At 43.1% G+C, this 21,962-nt stretch overlaps 1 protein-coding gene across 1 annotated transcript in view; it reads left to right on the forward strand.

Annotated features, from left to right (window-relative positions):
• The window catches only part of CSTPP1 (centriolar satellite-associated tubulin polyglutamylase complex regulator 1), a 78,235-nt gene extending 56,540 nt beyond the window's left edge, over window positions 1-21,695 (forward strand). Inside the window, exons 4-9 of the mRNA XM_068193672.1 lie at window positions 7,100-7,184; window positions 12,118-12,203; window positions 14,644-14,839; window positions 16,531-16,640; window positions 19,674-19,737; window positions 20,251-21,695. Of these exons, the coding sequence (XP_068049773.1) occupies window positions 7,100-7,184; window positions 12,118-12,203; window positions 14,644-14,839; window positions 16,531-16,640; window positions 19,674-19,737; window positions 20,251-20,431 (722 nt within the window). The 3' untranslated portion in view covers window positions 20,432-21,695. The remainder of the gene's footprint in view (window positions 1-7,099; window positions 7,185-12,117; window positions 12,204-14,643; window positions 14,840-16,530; window positions 16,641-19,673; window positions 19,738-20,250) is intronic.
• Window positions 21,696-21,962: the final 267 nt, after the last annotated feature.

A 21,962-nucleotide genomic window follows, 5' to 3' on the forward strand; every position in this document is an offset into this window, starting at 1 on the left:
TGCTTCCACATGAAACACTTCATACTAAAGGGTAATTATGGGGCATTTGAAAGAGACTAGAGGATGATTAACATTTGTATAAACAGAAAGAATCTGGATTCTGGGGATAGAATTGGAGCAGTTCTGTATAAATTAATTTTCTGTTTTTGTTAATCTGGCGAGTGGTTTATTGAGAAAAGGGCTCAAGATCAAAGTGCAGGAAAACAATCACACCATCTAGAAGATTTAACTCTTTAAAAAACCATTAGCTTGCTCAAAGTAGGGTGCTACAAACTTTGCCCATAATGGACCCATTTCTCAGTTTATGAACTGTCCGGGCTACCTCGAGAACAAATTACTTCAATCTTCATATCAGTCTGCTTAGCTCTCCACTATATTCGTCCTGAGTCAGACATAGGTTGTTCCAGGAAAATCTCACTAAATCTCTTTCACTCTTTGTTTTTTCACATCATAAACTGGCTCTTTTTACCTGTTGTCAACAGGAGTTACCTAAGTCTGCTGTTTGTAGTCATGCACCTTTTGTAGAGTGCAAAACATCTTGTTTGTGAAGACTGCTCACCTGCAGCAGCTTCCTTCCCTTGTGCTGGCAGGATTTTGTTCAAATTCTCACAGGTTAGGAGAGGCAATCCAGGGTGCAGCCAGTTGCTGAAGGTACCTTTCTATCTGAGCCAAATTGTAGTTATTCTGTGCATTCTTCAGTTACCCTGTCTGCATTTGCTGTCTTGTCATGTCAGACACCAAGGCTTCTGGGGTCCTTTCCTGAGGATCCCATATGGGAGGACCTGAACAATTATCAGTGGAAAGAGTAGGTTTGTGAGTAACCTGAATTCATCTGCCTGCTTGGATAGTAAAGATGCCAAAAGTTCTGTCTTAAATGTGTCTGATACCGGAGTGTTGACAAGCCATTACAGCAGGCAGGGTGCAAGTACATCAGGTAAAGCTGAACCTGCTTTTCATTAGAGGATCACTAATCTTAGGACACTGCCTTGCATACATCTTGGACTTTAAGGATTAAAATGTCTTAAGCAGGGAAGTACTTAAGCCTATCTAACAGTTTTTCTCTGCTGAGGAGGGGTGAATCTGCTGTTCTTATCCACCTCCTTCCCTCTTCCCTGCAGCTGGCTGTGCTCTTCCACAGCTTGCTTTGCATCACATATTTCTGAGAGCCAGTACAATTCACTTGCCCAGGGAAAAAGTTGAATTTTCTCAGCAAGAGTCCTGCTGAGTGGCAGAGCTGGTACAAGGGGTGGTTCAGAGCCATGTGGCCACCAGCAAGTGATGGGAAAGGAGAAAGAGTGAGCCTGTCCCTTTCAGCAGGAGTAAAAGTTTAGGTTGGCTTAGGTGCATGTTGAACTTCATCAACAGGAAGACAGAATTAATGCATCCAGTTGTTAAAATAAGAAAATACTTGCTAGTAATTTATAAAATGTATAAAATACAGAAATAATACATGCTAGTATATAAGGAGATTGAGCCAGACCTTGGTACAAAGCCACAGTGTTAAAAGCTACTTATGCCCAAGACTCCATGTAAAGAACAAGTTCTTATGTTGATCCATGATACAGATTTTACCATTATCCTCTTTAAACTATTCACTAGAAAATCTTCCTTTAAAAAAATAAGTTTTTTTTTTATCTAACCTGGTATCAATCTTTGGATTTGTAGCATTTTCCAGTTGCTTAGAAGTAACAAGTGGGTCTCTTTCAGTTTTCTTCTGATTTTCCTACACTCTTTGGACTAAGATTTAATGATTGTAGAAGCTGTCTGTACATTTCAAGAGCAAAATGAATCCTACTGTACATGTCTTACATGAATATGCTCAGTCCTATCCATGGATTAATTTCCCTAGAATTCTTGGCTTTTTGATTGTTATTAGCAGTAGATATATGGAGGAAGTTAGGCCATAGGTATCCTGTGAACAAGGCATGTGCAGGGTTTAGCCTACTAGCCAGGTAATACTTGTGAAGTTGCAGTATTATCAATGCTCATGTTTACGTTCACTTTTTTGTAAAATTGTAGTTCCTGTAGACAGCATGAGAACACGTAGATTTTTATTTTGGGGGGCTTTTAGTTTTTTTGTTGTTTCTACAAAGTTGCAATCCTTCATAGATATAGACAGAATCCTAAATATGTGGTACTTGCACCAGAAGCACTAAAAAACTAAAGGCCAGCAAAGACTATTCCAACTCTTAAAAAAAAAAAAAAATTAGGCTGTTCTCTGTTATATTTGCAGGAGACTGATTTACAGCTCTATGCCTTTATGACTCTTGAATGACTTCATGACTGTAGTAGAAAAACAACCTGTGGAAATTGTGTGTCCTACCATAATTCAGAGGGGACAGCTGCATTGCTTAGGGCTCCAGTCTGCTTGGATACTGGTTGTACATAAAAAAATATGGGAATAGGGAACTTTAATGTATATTCATCAAGGCAATCCTTGTGTTTCTGGGAAGCTAATAATGTGACTTTTTGGGGCAGATTTCATACACCAGCCGCAGTAAATATTCTCCTACTGCTTTGGGCATTTTTATAGCTGTCACAATGTTGTGACAACGTTGTAGATAGCTACTTCTTGTGTTGAAAGCAACCTAGATACAGCAGCAATGACTGCAATTCAGGCTAAGTCCTAAATATTTCTTGGCTTCCTGGGTAGATTTTACAGCCTACACTGAGCTGTAGGCTTCTATCTCTAGGCTATGTCACTATGGAAGATAACTGGTTTTAAGATAATTCAGGGGTATCTACACTTCACGCACAACACTGACAGCAGCCTTTACACATCATTTAGTATTCCCAGAGTCTGCATCACTCCAGGTTGTGTGCCATCTGTTAGCCACATTCAGAAACAGCTTTAATATATGCTTCAAAAAGCCAGGGAAGTACAAAGCAGCTGCCTCCATGTTTCTCAAGGTAGGCCATTTTTATCCAGAAAATGGTACCTTCTTAGCCTGTACCACATGGACAAAATTCTTTCTCCTCTATATCTCTGAAACATGAGAAACAGTCTGCTTCAGGCACTAAAAGACAATAAACTACTCAGAGGACAATCCAATCTGTAGGAAAGGGTTAGGATTTTGCTAGTGGCATGGTCTCAGTAGCAGTACAAGCTAGGCAGGAATTTGAGGTCTAGTAGAGCAGAAATTATGCTGAATGGTCAAAGTACTTCCTGTTAAGCTGCTTCTTAGTGAGCTGTTGTTTTAAAATGACTTTGGAATTTGTTATTAGCTCTTTTTTAGTAGAAGAATGAAGTGTTAGTTCAGCTGTAAATGAACGTGATTAACATGGAGACTGAAATCTCCATCCTTAAGCATATGGTTATGAGCAAGTTTGTTCCACTGCAAGGGCACAGTAGAGTGTGTGTATCTCACTGCCCTGTGCTGTGGGGTCAGATTTAAACACTCCATGATTTGCTTCATTTGTTACTGGAACTTGAGATGCAGTAATTTGTGGTAGCAACCAAAGTGGCAGTTGTGGATTCTAGTTTTCACTCATTCTGACTGGTACCTTCCTTCTTTTCTTTCTTTCTTCATCATGCAACATTGAGCTCTATTTACTCAGCTGTGGCCTGGAGACAGGAAGGAGCAACGTGGTCATGCACCAAAAGTGCCCTTGTTTATTCCCAGCAGCTCTTGGCAGACAATGTGGTATATGGGCAAATGTAATTTTCTGCATGGTCTTCACTGACCTTGCTGTAGGGGATAGGAAAACAGTGATCACAGCAAACTGAAGACACCTCCTAAGGTCTGTGGTGATCCCACTTCCTGTATAAAAGGTACCCAACTATCGTCTGAAAAATTGGTATGATTTGTTGTTCAGGCGCCTGGGGTGTCTACAGGCTGAGTTGTGTTAGAGCCTAAAAAAGTCTGCCTGTGTACTTCACTGAATAATTTGGTGCTATTTCTCCAGGCATTAGAAAAAAAGTGTTTCTTTAGAGCAGGAACTTCTCTGTACCACTTCAACTTTATGGGCAGTTTCTAATCTAAATGGACCATTAAAAGAGACTAAAAACCAAAATTATTGAAAAGGGCCTTAGTTGATTAAAGCAGGCAGATTATCCTCCTAGAGCCTGTCTGTTCTGAATGCACAAAAGATGCTTTGTATACTGCTGGACACCACACTGTGGAAATCTAAAGGGGATCAAAGCAGAGGAACAGATATAACTAGGCTAAGTAGGGAAAGAAGTAGAGGGTAAGGTAAATAGATTTAACTTTAGATAAATGTAGTTATCTGTTAAGTAGATTGAATAAGATACTGTATGAAGAAAGGGTTATTATAATGGTCTGTTGACAAATGAAAGAAAAAATAATAACAAGCAAGAGGTGTAAGGATGCACAAATAGGAATTTTAATTTAAGCAAATAAAAAATGGAAATTGAGTATTGCATAAAGTTTCCAGTTGGTGTGATTCCTTCAGACCAACATCTAGACTTTTTAGCAAAGATCAGAAATCTATTGACCAGCATTATTCAAAGCTAGATTTAGAAACCCTTGAAGAGTAAGAGGTCCATACTATCCTGTTCACTTATGAGAAAGTGTCTGTTTCAACAAGAGCTTTTATATGCCCAATTTCTCTGTTTGCATGTAACCTGCTTCCTGTGCTGGGCCTGTGGAAAATCACAGAATCACAGAATGGGTCACTGACCACAGTGGGTCATTTGGTCCGACCTTCCTGCTTGAGTAAGTTCATCCTAGAGCACATGACACAGGATTGCATCCAGATGGTTCTTGAGTATCTCCAGTGAGAGAGACTCCACAACCTTGTTGGACAGCCTAGTGCATGGTCACTCCCACAGGAAAGAAGTTCTTCCTTGTATCTATGTGGAAATTCCTGTGCATCTGTTTCCGCCTATTGCTTCTTGTCCTACTGCTTGGCACCTTCAAAAAGAGCCTGGCTCCATCCTCTTGACACCCTCCCTTCAGATAGTGATAGACATTGATGAGGTTCCCTCTCAGTTGTCTCTTCTCAAGGTGAGCAGGCCCAAGTCACTCAGCCTGTGCTTGTAAGAGATTCTGCAGACCCTTAATAATCTTCGTAACCCTCCACTGGACCTGGTCCAGGAGCTCCATGTCTCTCTTGTCCTGAGGATCTCAGAACTGGACACAGTGCTCCTCATGTGGCTTCACCAGGGCTGAGTAGAGGGGCAGGATCACCTCCCTGGACCTGCTGACAATGCTTTTCCTAGTACACCCCAGGATACCATTGGCCTTCTTGGCCACAAGGGCACTGCTGGCTCAGGGACAGCTTGTTGTCCATCAGGACCCCCAGGTCCTTCTCCAAAGAGATGCTTTCCAGCAGGTCAGCCCTCAGCCTGTGCTGGTGCATGGGGTTGGTCTTTCCCAGGTGCAGGACCCTACACTTACCTTTTTTAAATTTCAGTTGGTTCCTCTCTGCCCATCTCTTCAACCTGTTGAGGTCTTTCTGAATGGCAGCCCAGGTAGCCAAGAGGGCCAATGGCATCCTGGCTTGTATCAGCAATAGTGTGACCAGCAGGACCAGGGCAGTGATTGTCCCCCTGTACTCAGCAGTGGTGAGGCCACACTTTGAACCCTGCATCCAGTTTTGGGCCTCTCACTGCAAGAAAGACATTGAGGTGCTGGAGTGTGTCCAGAGAAGGGCAATGGAGCTGGTGAAGGGTCTGGAGCACAAGTCTTAGGAGAAACAGCGGAGGGTGCTGGTGTTGTTCAGCCTGGAGAAAAGGAGGCTCAGGGGAAACCTTAATGCTCTCTACATTTACCTGAAAAGAGGTTGTAGAGAGATGGGAGTCAGTCTCTCCTTCCAAGTTACGAGGTTAGAGAAAATGGCCTCAAGTTGCACCAGGGAAAGTTTAGATTGGATATTGGGAAAAATTTCTTCCCTGAAAGTGTGGTCAAGCATTGGAATGCCTCCCCCCACCTCCCTTCCCCCCAGGGAAGTGATGGAATCACCATCCTTGGAAGTGTTCAAAAAACATGTAGATGTGATGCTTAGGGATATGGTTCAATGGTGGACTTGGCAGTGTTGGTTAATGATTGGACCTTGCTGATTCTGTGATTCTAAGTTGTGGCTGTCATCTGAAACAAGGTTAATTATTTGGATAAGAGTCTAATGAAGACTAACGTGTTTGTGGAGAAACAACTTACGCTCTGTACCTCAGTCCTGCTGCCAGTACCCTTGAGATCCCCTCCCTGACTACTGCTTGGCTCTACTTCCACCCCTGGCTCTCTCTTCCATACTTTGCATTCTTCTGTATATAGAAGTACTGCGAAATTGCTGCTGTTCAGCTAGTCTTCTTCTTAACTCCAGTCCACAGCCTTTTGGACTGTGAACATACAATCATGTAGGGCTTTTTGACATCAGGATGTTCCCACTCCCTTGGGATCCTATAAGCTTCACTAAGAGTCACCTCTTTTAGACTCCTTCTGCTGAGCCACAGAGTTCCTTCTTGACCAGTCTTTCACAAAGCTGCTCTCTAAAACATGAATAACTTGATTGGTTTTCTTGTGTTTTTTGGATCTTTGTTCTGTGCTTCCTATAATAAAGTGACCAGATTTGTACACATTATTCCAAAAGACACCATCCAGCTGCCTTACTGAATGCCAGAGTAATAACGTCTGTGGTTTATACTCTGTAGCCTTCCATACACAACCCAAAAACCTTGTTTGCCTTTGTTACTGCTGCCAGATGTTCTGTGGATGATTTTCAAGTGTATTGTGGGGAATGTCACCATGCCAGTGAATTTCAGCAAATTTAAGCAACTTTGAAATTATTCCTTTTTCCACATGGTTATATTCAAGTCAAACCAAACTGTGTTCTCACTTTAAACTGCCCTGTTTTGGTTACCCCTTTTTCACACTGAATCACTCACTACCTGTTACCAGTTTCTCTGCAGGAGCCTGTTTCTCTGCAGAGACCCCTTCATCAGACCTCTTTCAGATGGTGCTGGAAACTCCATCTACAGAGCCCAGCTCTGAAAGTCTAGGGAACAGTTATATTGTCTTTAATATTCAGAGTACTTGAATTGGCAGTAAAGGGAATAGGAGGCTTTTTTCCTAGAGAGGAAGCAAGGGGAGGGAACAGCCTATAAAAGAATTACAATGTTCTCACCTCTCTTTTCCTGCAGATTTGCTGACAGCACAGGAATACCACTGCCTACTGCAGTTGCTCTGCCCTGACTTCCCAATGGAACTCACTCAGAAAGCAGCAAGGTGAGTCCTCATTCTCTCTTTAAAGGCAAGATTACTCCTGCATGCATGGACTTAGGCACTAGACCTGTGGGTAAAGGTAGGAACAGGGACCTTCAGCTTTTAAGGTTTTGGGGAAGAGACACCATCTTTTGAGGTTAAGAACAGGGTGTTTCTCTAGCAGTGTGAAAAAGTATATATTTAAGATATACAAAGACTGAAATATCAATGCAGAATGCTGCTGTTGGCTCTATGTTCAGATGAGTTGCATATAAAAGGATGTTAGCCAATATGTTTTTAACTGACAAGTTTTTAAAATTTGATTTCAAATAGTGTTTACCATTCTAAAATGTGTTCCCCCTTGCCCCAGCTTCTATGGTTGATCACATTTAAACACACTAACCTCTGAAAGATTGCCAGTGTTTTAAAGTATGTTTGGTAAGAACATGGCAGCTAATCTGTTTGAAATTTTATTTTAATCTAGACAAGGCAAAAAGCTGATAGTTGGCTCAGGGCATTGATAATGTGATATGGAGTATTTTACTGATGGTGCCTGCTGATTCCAGTCCAGCCCAGGCAGCTGATTATTAACTATCTGATATGGAAAATGTAATAAGTACACACATCTGTTCAGTTGCTTGTCCCCCAGTGCCAGACTAAGAAAGAACGCTAGCCCTGTAGCTGAGATATATCTGCCACTTCCTTTCATGGAGGTACATAAGCACCAGCCCCGTGTGCTGGTGTGTATTTCATAGGGCTCCAGCTGAACTGAGCAGGAATTTGTGATGGTGCATGCAATGAAGGAGACTTCAGCATATCTACACATGTTGTGATGTTTGTGTCAAAGAATTTAGTCCACAAGGCTGCTGTAAACTAGAGGCCCCATTCAGGGGCCTGCTGCACTGTTGTGCATGTGTCGTAGAGACAGACAAGCTGGCTTTGGGAGCAGGTGTTGGAGAGATATGAGATCTCTGTCAGAGGCACACAGACTCAGGTGGGGTGACCTCACTCCTACTTTTGTCTGGCTAGAGATTTACTTGCACATTGCTAGCTTTGTAACAAGCTAATCTAATTGAACAATTTTAATAAAACTTGTCATATTTCTAAACCATTTTCCCCTTTGCTTACAATTGTTGCTCACTCTCGTCCTTTTTCTGGTCTATACTTCCCATTGTCCTCCTTGGTTTCTGCCTGTTAGAAGGGTGAGCTCTGCAGACTTTCTTACAGCACCAGTTGACCTGATCTTTGCAAAACATGAGCATCACATGCAAACCTAGAGACATTGTTCCTTCTTCAGTCTGCACGCCCCCAACAGTTTTGTTGCTAATTTTCTTAGGAAAATAATTAAATAAAGTAGCAGCAGGAGTAGCCACAACAGTCAGTGACACAGGCAGGACCTGCATTGGTACTGCTGGGAAGAGGGCAGTCATAGCTGTAGCCTTAGTGCTGCGTGACTGAGATGATCTCACAGCATGGTGCAGTCCACTCATGCAGGAGCTGTTGCTATGCTCTGATGACAAACAATAGCTAAGATCAGGATATGTTGGAACATTAGAATGGACTCTACAACAATATAGGTTTTATTCATGTGGCATCAGAGAGCTCTATTTTCCTGTTCCTGGTGCAGAAGTCATACCCAAAAAATGAACTAGGATATCTGTGTCTGTGAGATTTCTTGGATTTTTTTTTTCAAATGGTTATAGCCATTAGCAGATTAAAGACTTTAATCTACAGAGATACCTTTGATCTTCAGAGACACCTTTTGGCTTGCTGAATCTTGAAACTGCAGGACAGAAAATGAAGGAATTTTTTCTGGTTTGATGCCATGATTTTAAGATCTGTACCTGAGCACTGATTTTTCTATTGCAAGAGAAACACAAGAAACTCACTGCCCACATTTGAGTAGTGACAGCCTCGTAGTTTACAGCTCCTATGCTGTTTTATTTGGTGTGTGAGCTCATGTTGCACTGATCAGTACTAATGGAACTGGGGCTTGCAATTAAGTACTCATGTTGTTAAAAGATAGCCTAAGAGTGCAGACTGTTTTGTGTGTTTTGCTTATTTTTGCCTCCATGTCTCAGTAAATAAACCAAGTGTCTGAAAACTCATTTGAGCCATCCTGGCTTTAAGACAGATTGTGTCTTTAATGGTAGCAGAAAATGGTAAATGTCCTTGCAACTTGCCTGGTCTAGAGTTTGTTCTGGGAACATCCTGTCTAGTCTGGATTTCTGAGATTTTAACCACAATCAGGAGACCATAAAATTTCCCCATTGGCACAACAGTAAGGCTTTCCTGCCAACCAAACCCACTTGAACCCTGAAAAACCACTATACCCTCTACCAGAATGCGTCAAGTGTAGGCATTTTTCTTCAGTCCTTTCCAAAGTTCCTCCTTGATTTTCATTATTCACTGAGTGCAAACTACTAACTTTTTAAATACATCTGTGGCCTCATATTTTAAAGTCTAATTTGGACAAGAAAAAAAATTCTCTTTAAATATGAGATACCTGATGAACTCTTTTGAGTTGCAGTTCATACTTTCATATTTTGTCCTCAGTTTTGGTCCTGCTGTATAGGTTATAGTCCATAGATAGGTTTTTCTTGCCAGATATTTCAAGGAAGAGGTGCAGATATGTTGCATATGATGCTCTCTCAGCTTCCTTGAGTGCTTAGTCAACTGGCTATGTGGGGGAATTGCCAGCTGCAGTCAATCTCCTCATAAATGATTGTATTGGATTTAAAGACTTCTCAACATTTCCGGCGTGCAAACCCCTGGGCCAAGCGGAGTCAGTAACCCAGCACCAGAGTGCACCTGCTTCTACTTAGATGCTCCTCTGTCACATATGTGCTGTACAGGCTTCCTCAGAGGCTCCTTGCTGTCTTTAACAGCAAAAATTGTCCAGCAAATTCTCATACTTCTGCGTATTTTCTCATGCTCTCCTCTAAGTAAGAGGCTGGAACTTGGTGCTGTAGAGCATTGCCATTGACCAGAGTTTTAGATTTAACAAGTGAAATGGGTTTATTCTTAGGAAGGTGATGTAATATTTTCTCTCTGCATAACAAATATGTAAAGCCACTCTCCACTGTTGTTTTCCTGCATCTTTGAGAAGAAGGTTTCGGTGCTTTGAGGGTATCAGGGAGACAGACCATCATTTCAAAGGAGGGAGTGCAGCTCATCAGTGATGTGGCCAATTGCATTTCCAGTGCTTAAATAGTGGTTGGAAATGCCAGTGGCTGAGCAGTTTTGCCTGAGAGATGAAGATACTCTGCCTGCCAGCTTCAAAGCCATTTCCTTGATGTGGCCACTGACAATCTCAGTAATATGCTTATTAGTGAGAATTAAGAACTGAAGCTACTGCTTCTTTAGACAGGAGGAGAGGAGGCTTCTGGAATGTAATAAATAAATCAGAAGCACTTTGACATCTTCAAAGGGTTTTGTTTTAAATACTGGCTTTTCTCCTGGGGACCCTCTTAGCCCCAGTCTTTCTTCTTTGAGATAATTAATTCAAGCTGCTCTACATGTTTGATTTTGCCACAGTGAACAGAACTGGTCTGAGTGGCAGGGAAGTCTTGCAAGATCCTATGTTCTTCTAGGTCAGCCTCCCACACAGCTCCCTGGAGTCTTTTACATGAGACAGAACAGTGTTTCTCCAGCAATGTGTTTAGACAATTGATACTGCAGGAGTTGGTGTGCAGATTGCATCTGGCCCTGTGTTCAAAAGGGTCCTACTGGATGACCCTTACTTTGGCTGTAATGACCTGACAATCACCGTATGGCGTGGTATGCCAGATGCTGACTGTACAGGTTCAGTAGACCTAGATGCAGTTGAAAAGAAATACCAATTGCCTTTCTTTAGCATTGCCTTAATACTTTGGGGTTTTTTCCCATCAAATTGGAGTATTCTCTTCTGTTTTACAGTCTAAGCTGTCATTGATTAGATGAATTTGATTTTCCCCACTTCGGAGACTGACCTTTTTATCCTTAGGTAGTGGTGGCAGTGACCAGAGTATTGTTTTTATTTTAATTTTTGCCCTGAAATCCACGGGTTTTTCCCCTTAAATGAAGAGCTGGACTTTGCTATCACTTATATTTTATGTTTATGGCCTGTGGCTGGTATTTTCCATATTCAAGAAATGTGCTTCAAAATAGGGATGCATGTAGCTCCCTACATGCACCTACAACTTAGCAGAGACAAAGAATACTGTCCCTGGCCCAGGAAGTCTTCAGTTGCCATGAAATTTGACTTGATAGTCAAATAATAGACCTAATATGAAAAGAGACTGATTCTTTTATCAGGAAGGAAGGATAGGATGTTCACAACGTGCAGTTAGGAAGCTGAATGTTGGTGCAGTGTTATTTCCTCTGTAGTCAAGTAGTGTTTGTTTGAGTATAGATGGTGAATTGCAACTGTTGTGGCCTTTATGAATCTGAAATATGTCCCAGTTTGATGAAGTCTGATATACCGAGGAATAGCATGAGTCTCATTCTGCTTACACCAGTTTACTACCTGTGTAACTGTCCTGTCTGTAGTCAAATTTAGTCAGAAGCTGGACTTTGATGATCCTTGTTATCCCTTCCAACTCAGGATATTCTACAATTCTTTATAACCATGTGAACCAACCTTGCAGTTTTTGTACCAGTGTTTGTTCCATCATGTCCCACCAGGCTTTGAATGTCGCACTGCTCTGTTCACACTGTAGCTGAAGTGTGTGATTGACATTCAGGATCTTCTCCTTGCTTCAGGTTCTTAAGCTGCCTTCAATTGATATTAGGACATCCACATCCATGCAGCAATGGGTGTTCCCGTTTCTCTCTCCTAGCTTCTTATATTGGGCCACTAGCAATCCTCAGTTGTGCATAGTTCCCTGCCTGCACTTTCTCACGGTCTGAGGTTCCTGGTTACAGAAACCTTTAGTTTTTTTGTAGATGCTAAACTGTTTCTCTCATCTTATCATAGGATTGTGCTGATGGATGATGCAATGGATTGCCTGATGTCTTTTTCTGATTTCCTCTTTGCTTTCCAGATCCAGTTCTACTACTCAGGTAAATTCTGGGAAGCTGTTGACTTCTCCCATTTGTAGCATTACAATTTTATGGCTTCCCAATCTTTGCACTTTTTCAAACTTGAAAGGATATGGTTTTTTTCACAGAAAATATATAGCTAATGGACTCTACTGATGAAAAGCATCACAGATATCAAGAGATTAGGAGACTTAATGAGGAGATTCCAAATTGTTGCGAATAACGACACACCCGCAACTGCTATGTCTGATGAATTTATTTGTCTTGGCCTTGAGACATGAATTTCCAGCTTTATCTAGACTATGTTAACAGCTAACAATTAGCTTTTACTAGGAATATTTTCCCTTTCTTTAAGGAAACTATTCAATCCTGCTGGATACAGCATAGGAAAAACCCACCAGCTGGTACCTTTAAAGGAAAAGCAGCTGAACAAATTGATATCATTCTTCCCCTTAATATTTCCTCAACTATGAGCTGGTTTCATCTCAGAGAGTTTCTGAACTAGGTATAATTCCCATGGGTTTAGGAACCCTCAGTGGACTCCACTCCCAAGAACTTCTCTAGCCTCCCCTTGAAATCACAAAAAATTGTACCCTCCACACCTTTTGACGAAGAATTGCACAGGTTTGGCACCTGTCCTGTGAAGATCCACCTCTTTTGTTTGGTTTGAGACCCCTTAGTTGGAAAGCAAAAGGAACAGATAATCCATATGAACAGTCTTCATATTGTTGGTCATTTATTGTATTCTATCCCGCTTCTTCAGTCTGTGTTTTAACTAGATAAGATACTTCTAAAATTCTTGGCAGGAAAAGTACAAATCAAGTAATATTGGTTTGTGTGTGGGTATTTCCTCATGCTCACCCACACATATACATCTGTAAAATCCCCAGGTATTTTTAAACTTCAGGAGACAAGGTGGAGAAACTTGGATGAGCATTCAGGTGTTTGTCCTCTACGGGGAGACTGCTTTAAAATACATCGTCCTGTCACCCTAGCCTCTCTAAATTGTGATTGAGGAACGAGAATCTCATTCAGGACAAAAAGAGGACGAATGGATATTAGATATGCTCCCAAGCACTGCCTAGCGTGCCACTTTCTCATCTCCTGGCACACAGCACTTTCTAACTTAAAGCCCATGGATTTCTGTCCACTCACACTGAAATGGCTCCCTCTGATGGACGTAGCTCACAATTGGCCTCGACCAGGCAAAATGGGCCAGGTTTGGATACACAGAAACACTGGCTAGAAGCTGTTGTGAGCATAGTCTGAGGTCAGAGAGTAAACTTGGGTGGCCTTCTGATTTGATTCAACCTGTGAGTTCCCATCTTTCTAGCAGTTAGGAGTCTGCTGTTACCCCTAATACAAAAATCTTTTTCTTACTATTTCTCTGTATATACTTCCCTTGTAACTCTGCTGTACATATCACAACTTTATCCATGACATCTTATTGTGAAAAAAAAAAACAGTTCAAAATGGTGATTTTGAGTTGGGCAGAACCAGGCTTGTAATGCCTTTAGTCAGGGACGGAAAATGTGTTTGGAAAGTTTTCTCTTTCCATGGAGCTGCAGAAACTCAGCACAGCCTCAGGGCCTGCTGACATCCTGGCTTTCCTCTCCACCCACCTCATGCACAGCATTGCACTTCCATTCACTTGGAACTTAAATGCCACTGGAGTCCTGGCAAGCTCATTCTTGTGTACACACTCTCAGAGATCCCATCCCTGTCCTGTTCACCCAGGCACAGTGCACACACGCAGCCTGTCATACACTCTCCCACCAACCCACACACATGCAAACCACTCCAAATGGAATCTAGATTTGTAAACTGCTGACCACATCCATAAACAAACTTGTTTAAAATTAGACTCCTGCAGTAAACAGTGGGTAGTATGAGGAGCCTGGGGAGAGGCTTTCTGCCAACTCTAGCCCTGACCTGCCCTGGCCCTTCTTCTAGATCCTGTGTTATATTTACTTTGGAGCAGCATGGAGGCAAGCTGATATACAGCCTGGAGCCCTAACTAACATGCTTCCTTTCCTCCTCTTGCAGTTCAATGTAGTTTGCTCCCAGCTTGGACGAGTTCTTACACAGTGGCAAGAGGTGGAGAAGGAAAACATTTTAGACATCACATACTAGTTTTGTGTTTTGCATTAGCGTTCACGCTTCACTGTTTTATCAGTGTGCTAGCTAGCCTTTGTTCCCTTGAGATGAATCTTCTCAACAGAGTGAGTGACATCTCATAATCATCCTCATAAGAAGAAGATAGCAACTTCTATGGAAATAGATGTATGGGCATACATAATATCTGTTCTGAACATGCAGGATGCTGTTTATTTGAGTTGTGTTTATTTCCAGTTAGTGCTGTGTACAACACAGAACAACAGTTTAAGCCACAGTCTGGTAGGTCAGGAGGATGCTTTGCTGGTTACAGCCCTGAGTTTTAAATAGGTTTCTGTTCTTTTAGAGTTCCTGGAAAGTGTGGCTGCCATTTATCAAGATCTGCTGGCTGGTAAGAGTCCAAATACTGTGATTGTGCCAACATCATCCTCTGGGCAACATCGGCAGCGCCAGCCCCCAAATGACTGCAACCCACTCGAAGGAGTAGAGGCATCTCTCTTCTACCAATGCCTGGAGTCCTTGTGTGACAGATCAAAATACAGGTATGAATGGAGTCTAAAATACAAATTTGAAGTCTCTGTCTCTGGAGACCTTTTGTAAGGTTGGAGCTGTGAAGAAAGAGAGGACTTTGAACAAGCTGATATTCCCACATGGCTCTCACTGACAAAGTATGAAGGGAAACATCATAGCTGAACAGCTTTAACTGAATGAGAGAAACAATTTCATGGACCAAAGAAACATGGGGTTTGAACTGATTCTTCAAGTAATAGATGGATTTGAGTCTCTGCTCTCCATCTCACTTCTGCATTGACACTTTCATCAAGGAGAGTTCCATCATGAGTTTGCTAGAGGGGAAAAACAAGTGCAGTTGCATTCTTGGGAGTTGAAAGAGCCCACTGGATGGATGGAGTATGAAGCCTTGGTACCTAGGTGAGTTCACACTGTCATTCTGTTCCCGAGCTTGGGTTGGAGCTGGTTTCCATCTACAGATCCCAGGCACAAGACTAGCTTTAGTTCAGCAGAGGATGGAGCAACAGCAGACTTTACTGTATAGCTTTGACAGACACTTTGATCATATTCTCACTACCTGCAAAAAACTATGCCCTCCTAGAAGGTCATGGTCTAGAAACACAAAATAACTCAGGACAATAACTCATAACAAGTTCTACCTGATTTCTACATTAGGTTTCCAAATCCAGATTTGTGATCCACAAAATTACTGCTGAACTGCTGTCCAGTGCTAGATATCTAAGCATGGAGTTGATGGGTTGTTTTGTTCTTTTAAACAACAAAAGTTCTACATTCCCTGTATGTCCTGAGAACTTCAGATGGGAAGAGTACTGTGGGCCTATCTGGTAGGTCAGGCTTTGCACAGCACTATGAGGGGAGCCATTCCCAGCCCTTCATGCAATAGCTCAATACTCAGGCTTTGGTTAACCACTGCTGCCTGAGGGATTACCAGCCCACCCCCACATTTCCCAGGGGTACCACTACATCATTGAGTGTTCAACACTTCCTCTTTATGAGGCAGTTTGATTTTGCATGAAATCCTTCAAGGAGTATTGGTCAAGAGCAAGAATCACCATGAAGATACTGCTTAGAGCTCAGGACGAGGGATTAAGTTGAGTGTAGAAGAAGGGGATATGCTAATTCAGTCCTCACCTAAATAGTGTTCTCTGACATATTTAGGCTATCATTGGAGAGGTTTTCTTGCCCCTTGGATGACTATCACTGATAATAATGTGATAGCAGCTTCGCTGAAATTGTTCAGAAATGTGTAGAAGTGGCAGTTAGGGACCTGGTTTAGTGGTGAACACAGCAGTGCTCCATTAACCACTGGACTCAGTGGTCTTAGTCTTTTCCAAACTTAACACTTCTATGAAAGTTTATTGACTTCTGAAAGCAAATATTTCCCAGAGGATTTTTGAAAAAACATGCTAAGAGTTGGGATGTGTATGCCTTTGAGTGAATCTAGGCTTTTCTCACTGTCCTTGGAATGAAGACAGGTAAGACTGTTCCTAGGGATGTCCCCAGGCAAAGATCTTGCTTAGCAAAAGGGGAGCAGATCCAGTGCTCAATAAGTAAGCTGGTGGCTCTTCATTTTAAACTGAGTCAGGGCAACCTTACAGTGTTAGACCAGGTGAAAGGGTTTATTTCTCAATTTTGAGCTGGGTCTTAGAAAAAAGAAGATTATAATTGGAAGACAAGATGATCTCTGTCTCTCTTTTCCTAGCTGCCCACCTTCTGCTCTTGTGAAGGAAATGCTGAGTAGTGTGCAGAGAATGACTTTCTATGGATTCCTTATGGCTCTTGCAAAGGATCAGGGCATCAATCGAGCCCTAGGTAAGACTTCTGTAAATTATACAGCTCTAGATTTTCAGTCATTCTGTATCTCTGTGGAATTTCATTTGTAAATATAACACACATTTTACACTGTCAGGAAGAGATTAAGGGGAAGTTTTTCATATTTTTGTTGATGGATTAACTTTACATAACATTGTGCTTTACTGTCTACCTGAAGCTGTGGAGCTTCCTCAAGGCTTACTGAGTTGGGGTGCCATCCTGTGTTTTAGCCCTTTGTGCTCATGCAGATTTTAAATGGCTGGTCTCCTCTATAAGGAAAGAAGGCACACTTAATGGAAAACCTCTACTGTCTCCTTGGCTGAAAGGTTAAAAGCCCAGTCTTTCCCAGCTCTTCCCCATCTTCCCTCAAGACAGTGTGATCTTGCTAGTGGCTTTCTGTGGCCTGCTGAAAACCCGATATTAAAACACAAACTGCTACAAAAATCTGTACCACAGTGCTGTGGGAACCACAGGGATTAGCAACCAGCATCTCACTGCTTGTGTCTATGTTGTGCTGGTTTGGAGCAAGGAAGAAGTGTTACATTGGCTAAAGAGAGTATGTAATCCATCCATAATTCACTCACAGTTTCATATTTCCCCCATATGCCTTGCTTGTGCTCTTCCTCCTCCTACAGAGAGGAACAGTAATGGCTTTTCTGTTTGACAAGACTGTATCCAGAAGATAAATTTAAGTGGCAGGAGCAGGGAGGGAGGGCTGTGTGTGGGGGTGTTCCCAAACACTCAGCCCCTTTCCATTCAGCAAATCACTTGGCCATTAATGGGAGATGACTCTGTCTTTGGGTAAGTATCCTCTTCTGGGCCTGAGTATCTGCCAGTCCCTAATTGCAAAGACAACTCAATGAAAAGGTGTACCTTGCCTGAGGGCTGCTTCTTTTGCACAGGTGCCTGTCATAGTAAAGTAGAAGTGTGTCTTCCCTGCCTGAACCCCTTCTTACAGCAAACCATTTAAGCTGCTAATGTTCCTCTGGGGCAGGGCAGATTATGTATCAAAGGTGCATGAATACACCCCTGCAATCCCCTCTGAAAACAGGCTTAGAAAGCAGTGTATTCACTGGGAGGAAGGTGATGCCTGGATGGCAGCAAGCAAAATCTTTTTTTTCCTTTGCCCTATGAAATCCACTTCTAGTCAAGCATAAAGAAAACAGATGAAAAGAAAAAAAAAACCCTCCTGCCCACAGCCTCCATTGTGCCATCTACAAAGTGAATGGATTTTCGTTTCCATTAATGTAGGCCCGTCCTCTGGCCCTCTGCCAGCCTCCTGCTGAGGCCTCTCTCAGAGGAGGGGCAGCAACCACAACTCTGACAGGTGCTAACGTTTTTGGCAAGGAAAGAAGGGATTCTTTTCCTGGTGTCTTTTAATCTCTCCTGAAGGGTGATTTCAATAGTCTTTGGTCTGTAGAGGATCACAAGCTCCCCAAAACCCTTCAGCGAGAGCAGTTTCAGGCAGAGAAGTGTTTGGTCTCACAAAGCCAGCAGCTCCTCATGAGGAACAAGGATAGAGCCGGGCAGACTGGAATCTGCAGTGTATCTCCAATGTCAGTGTTGATTTGTGAATTCTTCAAGTGCTATTTATCAACTCTCCCAAGTAAATCTTGTGCCTTAGAGACTTCACTGTGCACTCTGCAATTAGAGAACTAAGTTAAGCTTTAGTTGTTTATTCTTTTAATTGAGCCCACAAAAAGAAGCAGTCTGGGACACTTCCGTGGATCTCCTGACACTTGTTTTGCAATGCCAGAATTTCCTGCTCATTTACAGGAGGAGTAGACCAGAACCCAAATAAATGGGGGAATCAGTTCTGGTCTAAACTTACTCTAGTTTTCAGGCACTCATCACTACAGTTTTGATGACTGCTTCCAGCCTGCCTCTGTGGGACAGGTGGCTCTCCAGCCTCTCCTGCAAGAGCAAGATAACAGAGCCAGCAAACATATTTGTGTCCCCACAAGGAATACAAATCCCCTTCCCAAAGGTATTGAGTGTAGCACCCAAGTCTCCTGAAAAACCTTAGAAAGAGCATTCCTCACGGTACTGTTGGCATAGATTATCAAATAGTTTTTTTGCCCTGGTGTGCAGTGGTACTCTCCAGGCTCTGGTATGCAATCTCTGTGCTGTTCTCTGTCATTTCTGTGCTGGCTGATCACACTCTTCCATGACCCCTATACAACGTGGAGTTTGTTAAAGAATTAGGAAGGAGGGCTTTCCTAAGAGTCCCATCTTCCTTTCTGGCTCTGCTAAAGTCCCAGTGTTTTCAGAGAAGAGCAAGGATTATCAATCAACTGTTCCAGTCCTGAACTATATCACGTCTTTCATCTGGAGTAGGGTTTCTAAAGTGAAAAGGAGCATGTTAATCTTAGAGAGTACCAAGTACTGGCCCAGCCTTTCATGCTCACACCCAGACAGCAAGCAATGCTAGAGCACAGTTCATCCACACTTAACTCCTGTAGGCAAGGTGCAAGTGTCAGGCCTGACTTTTCTGGGTTTCAAGGAAAGCAAAAGCCTTATATCCGCGGAGTGTTTTGATCCCCAAGATCAGTATGCCACAAGAAAGGCAGGTGGCACAAAAACATTAATAACTCTGGGTGGTATAGTGCATGTTTCAGGCTGTGGCACTGACAACACCACATCTATTAAGCTTCTGGTACTGGTGACTATACTGGGCAATGAAGAGAGGCCCAAAGCTGACAGACTGCCATCTCCCTGACAGCCAGTACTCTAATTTTGTACAGTGAATGAAAACTGCCAATCCTCAGGGCTGAAGGAAGTGGGGCTACTGAAGCTGCCTCCAATTTAGTCTGAGCTCAGCTATAGCATGTATGAAAGACACAGCAAATGGGTCATCATTCTTTATCTGTCTATGATCCTCAACGTTGTGTCCGTTTCTCTAAGAGGTATAAGGAAACGTGTTCTCTGTCTTGCAGGTCAGATTTTGGATGCTGATATGCTTTGAACATTTTTCTTGAAGAATGATTAGCATAACTCTGCTGATACTTTCATTGTTTGGATTTTTTTCCCTAGGGGCTCTGCCAGATAAAGGAGACTTGTTTCTGGACCCTGCCATGGATCAAGAAATTGAGAAATTGTAAGTGGAATTGCCTAAACTAGGTGGTAAAGCAACAGATTAAAGGTAGCATGCTAAAGAGGAGTGGAATAAAGTACTGTCCTATTCCTCTGCTCTACTACAAAACAATAGAGGAGCTACAAGAGCAACCTGAACAGGAAGAGCTTCTTTCTTTGTGGTGCCTCAGTGCAGTTAACAAAATCCTTACAAAAATCTTCATAAGCAGAGGGGAAGAGTGTGACTCAAAGAGGGATCTAGAGGAAGCAGCAGTCTTTAATCAACAGGGAAATTTTGTATGGATGGTGAAAAGTAGGAGTGTTGGAAGGAATGAGATCAGCCCAGAAGATATGTTTAAATAGGAAAAGATTCACAAAGTGAGTCTGGGAGGTACCAGTGCAATGTGTTCCCCCTCTTTGCCATGGACATCTTTCCATCCCTGTGCTAGTTTTAAGTCTTTCTCCCAGGTTCACTCCAAGAGTGCTGCAGTAGAAGTTTTTGCAACACGCTGTCTAGCACATTTCTTTTCTCTTTCAGGGTAGCTCAGGTTTCAGGGCTTTCTGTCTCTGGTCCTGCCAGCTCCAGTGCAGACACAGCAAATATGCTTGTTCGTAACTCACCCAGGATTAACTCACCTTGGAAACCTCTACACCATCGTCGAAAAATGGATGCTGAGAGTGAAGGCTCCAATGAAGAGACAGACTCCTCTGAAAACTGAAGGTTGTGAGGGTGGGGACTATTCCCATCTCGGGTTCTCCAGAACCCACTGGAGGAACAGCACCTCCTCCCAGAGCATCTGCTCTAACAGTGGGTTCTGTCTACATCAGCAGTGTGTGTGTGTGGCTGTGCTAATCCCCAGTGCCGGGTTCACCCATCTTTTCCCAGGAACAACTTGCCTTTTTCTTAGCTCCAAATCCGTGCAGGAATAGCGCCTCTGCAGAAGCCATTTACAGCTATAGTTATGCTTCCCTCTGCTGGCAGGCAAGATAAGCCAGCAGCCGCCAGGTCTGCCACCACTTGGAACCAGCCGGGTATGCTCCCTTCCAGTTCCACAGTTCAGCAGGTGTTGAAGCAGAGAGAGCACTAGTACAGGCCGCTTGCCAGTGATTTGTTGTGTAGCTCTGCTCAGGTTTGGCCCAGATAACAGTGGTTAAATTGCCAGCAGCAGCTCTGCACTTCTGTTCCATTATTATTCCCAGTAAAGCTGCATCTGCATATGATCAAAGGTAAGGAGATTCCTGAAGTTCCTAAAAAAGGGAAGCTTAGGTATTGCCATGCAACCTGTCTCTGCTTTGTGCTTTCTCCTCCATGTGTCCAAGACTGCCAAAGCAAATACAGCAAATAAGCTAGATTGCAGTAAGTACTGCATGGTGCTGTCTGGCTCCGCTGCTGAACTAAGTGCCCTTCTGTGAGGTCTCCTCGTCCCTCCAACAGCATATTATGGTCATTTGGAAAAGTGAATTTCAGAGGATTTGGAAAAGAGGGCCACAGGTGGTATGGCTTGCAAGCATATAGAGCACCTACTGGGGCTAGGTGGGCAGAAGCACTAAGGGAAAAGGAAGCAGTCATCAAATGAGATCAAGTTGGGGTTTTTTGTAAATATTGGTATTGCTGGAGCAGCAGTGTAGCCCTTAAAATTACAAAAATAAGTAGCATCACATTGCATTAATGGTACTCAGCAGTTTAAACCTCCACAGACCCAAATGCTTTGTCTAGCCCAGCTCCTGCCCCCCAGCTTGCATAGACTAGTTATTTTGGGGGGAACTTCAAATTTCTCATGCTTTTTTTGGAGCCTCCTTGCTCCTCCTGGTCATAAAGTGCTACAGCACAGGCCACCAGGAGCTGGTACCCAAAGCTGGTAGCAGGGTGCCAGCAGGATTGTTTATTTATTGTAAGTAAAATAATTTATTATTATATGTTCATTCTCTCCCAGCTTGGTGAGTGGCTGTGACAGCCTGGCAATAAAGCACGCTGTGTCAGGGCTCTGTTGCGTCTGGGTTCTCCGGTCTTCTGAGCTGCCCCGGCCCCTCCTCAGGGGGAGTGGAATCTGGTGGGCAGGACCAGTGGAGGGCCCCGGCCACCTTCCAGGGCCCCAGGAACCCCTCCCCTCGGCCGGGGAAGGTGCCGGCCCCACCCCCGAGTGCCTGGATCGCCACCACACCCTGCAGCCGCAGGGCAGCCACAGGACTGATCCCAGCAGCGCCAGCATAATGTGACATTGACACAACTGCGTCAGAGCACAGAGACAG

This window comes from Anomalospiza imberbis, chromosome 6, assembly GCF_031753505.1.
Source record: "Anomalospiza imberbis isolate Cuckoo-Finch-1a 21T00152 chromosome 6, ASM3175350v1, whole genome shotgun sequence".
Classification (NCBI taxonomy): Eukaryota; Metazoa; Chordata; class Aves; order Passeriformes; family Viduidae; genus Anomalospiza; species Anomalospiza imberbis.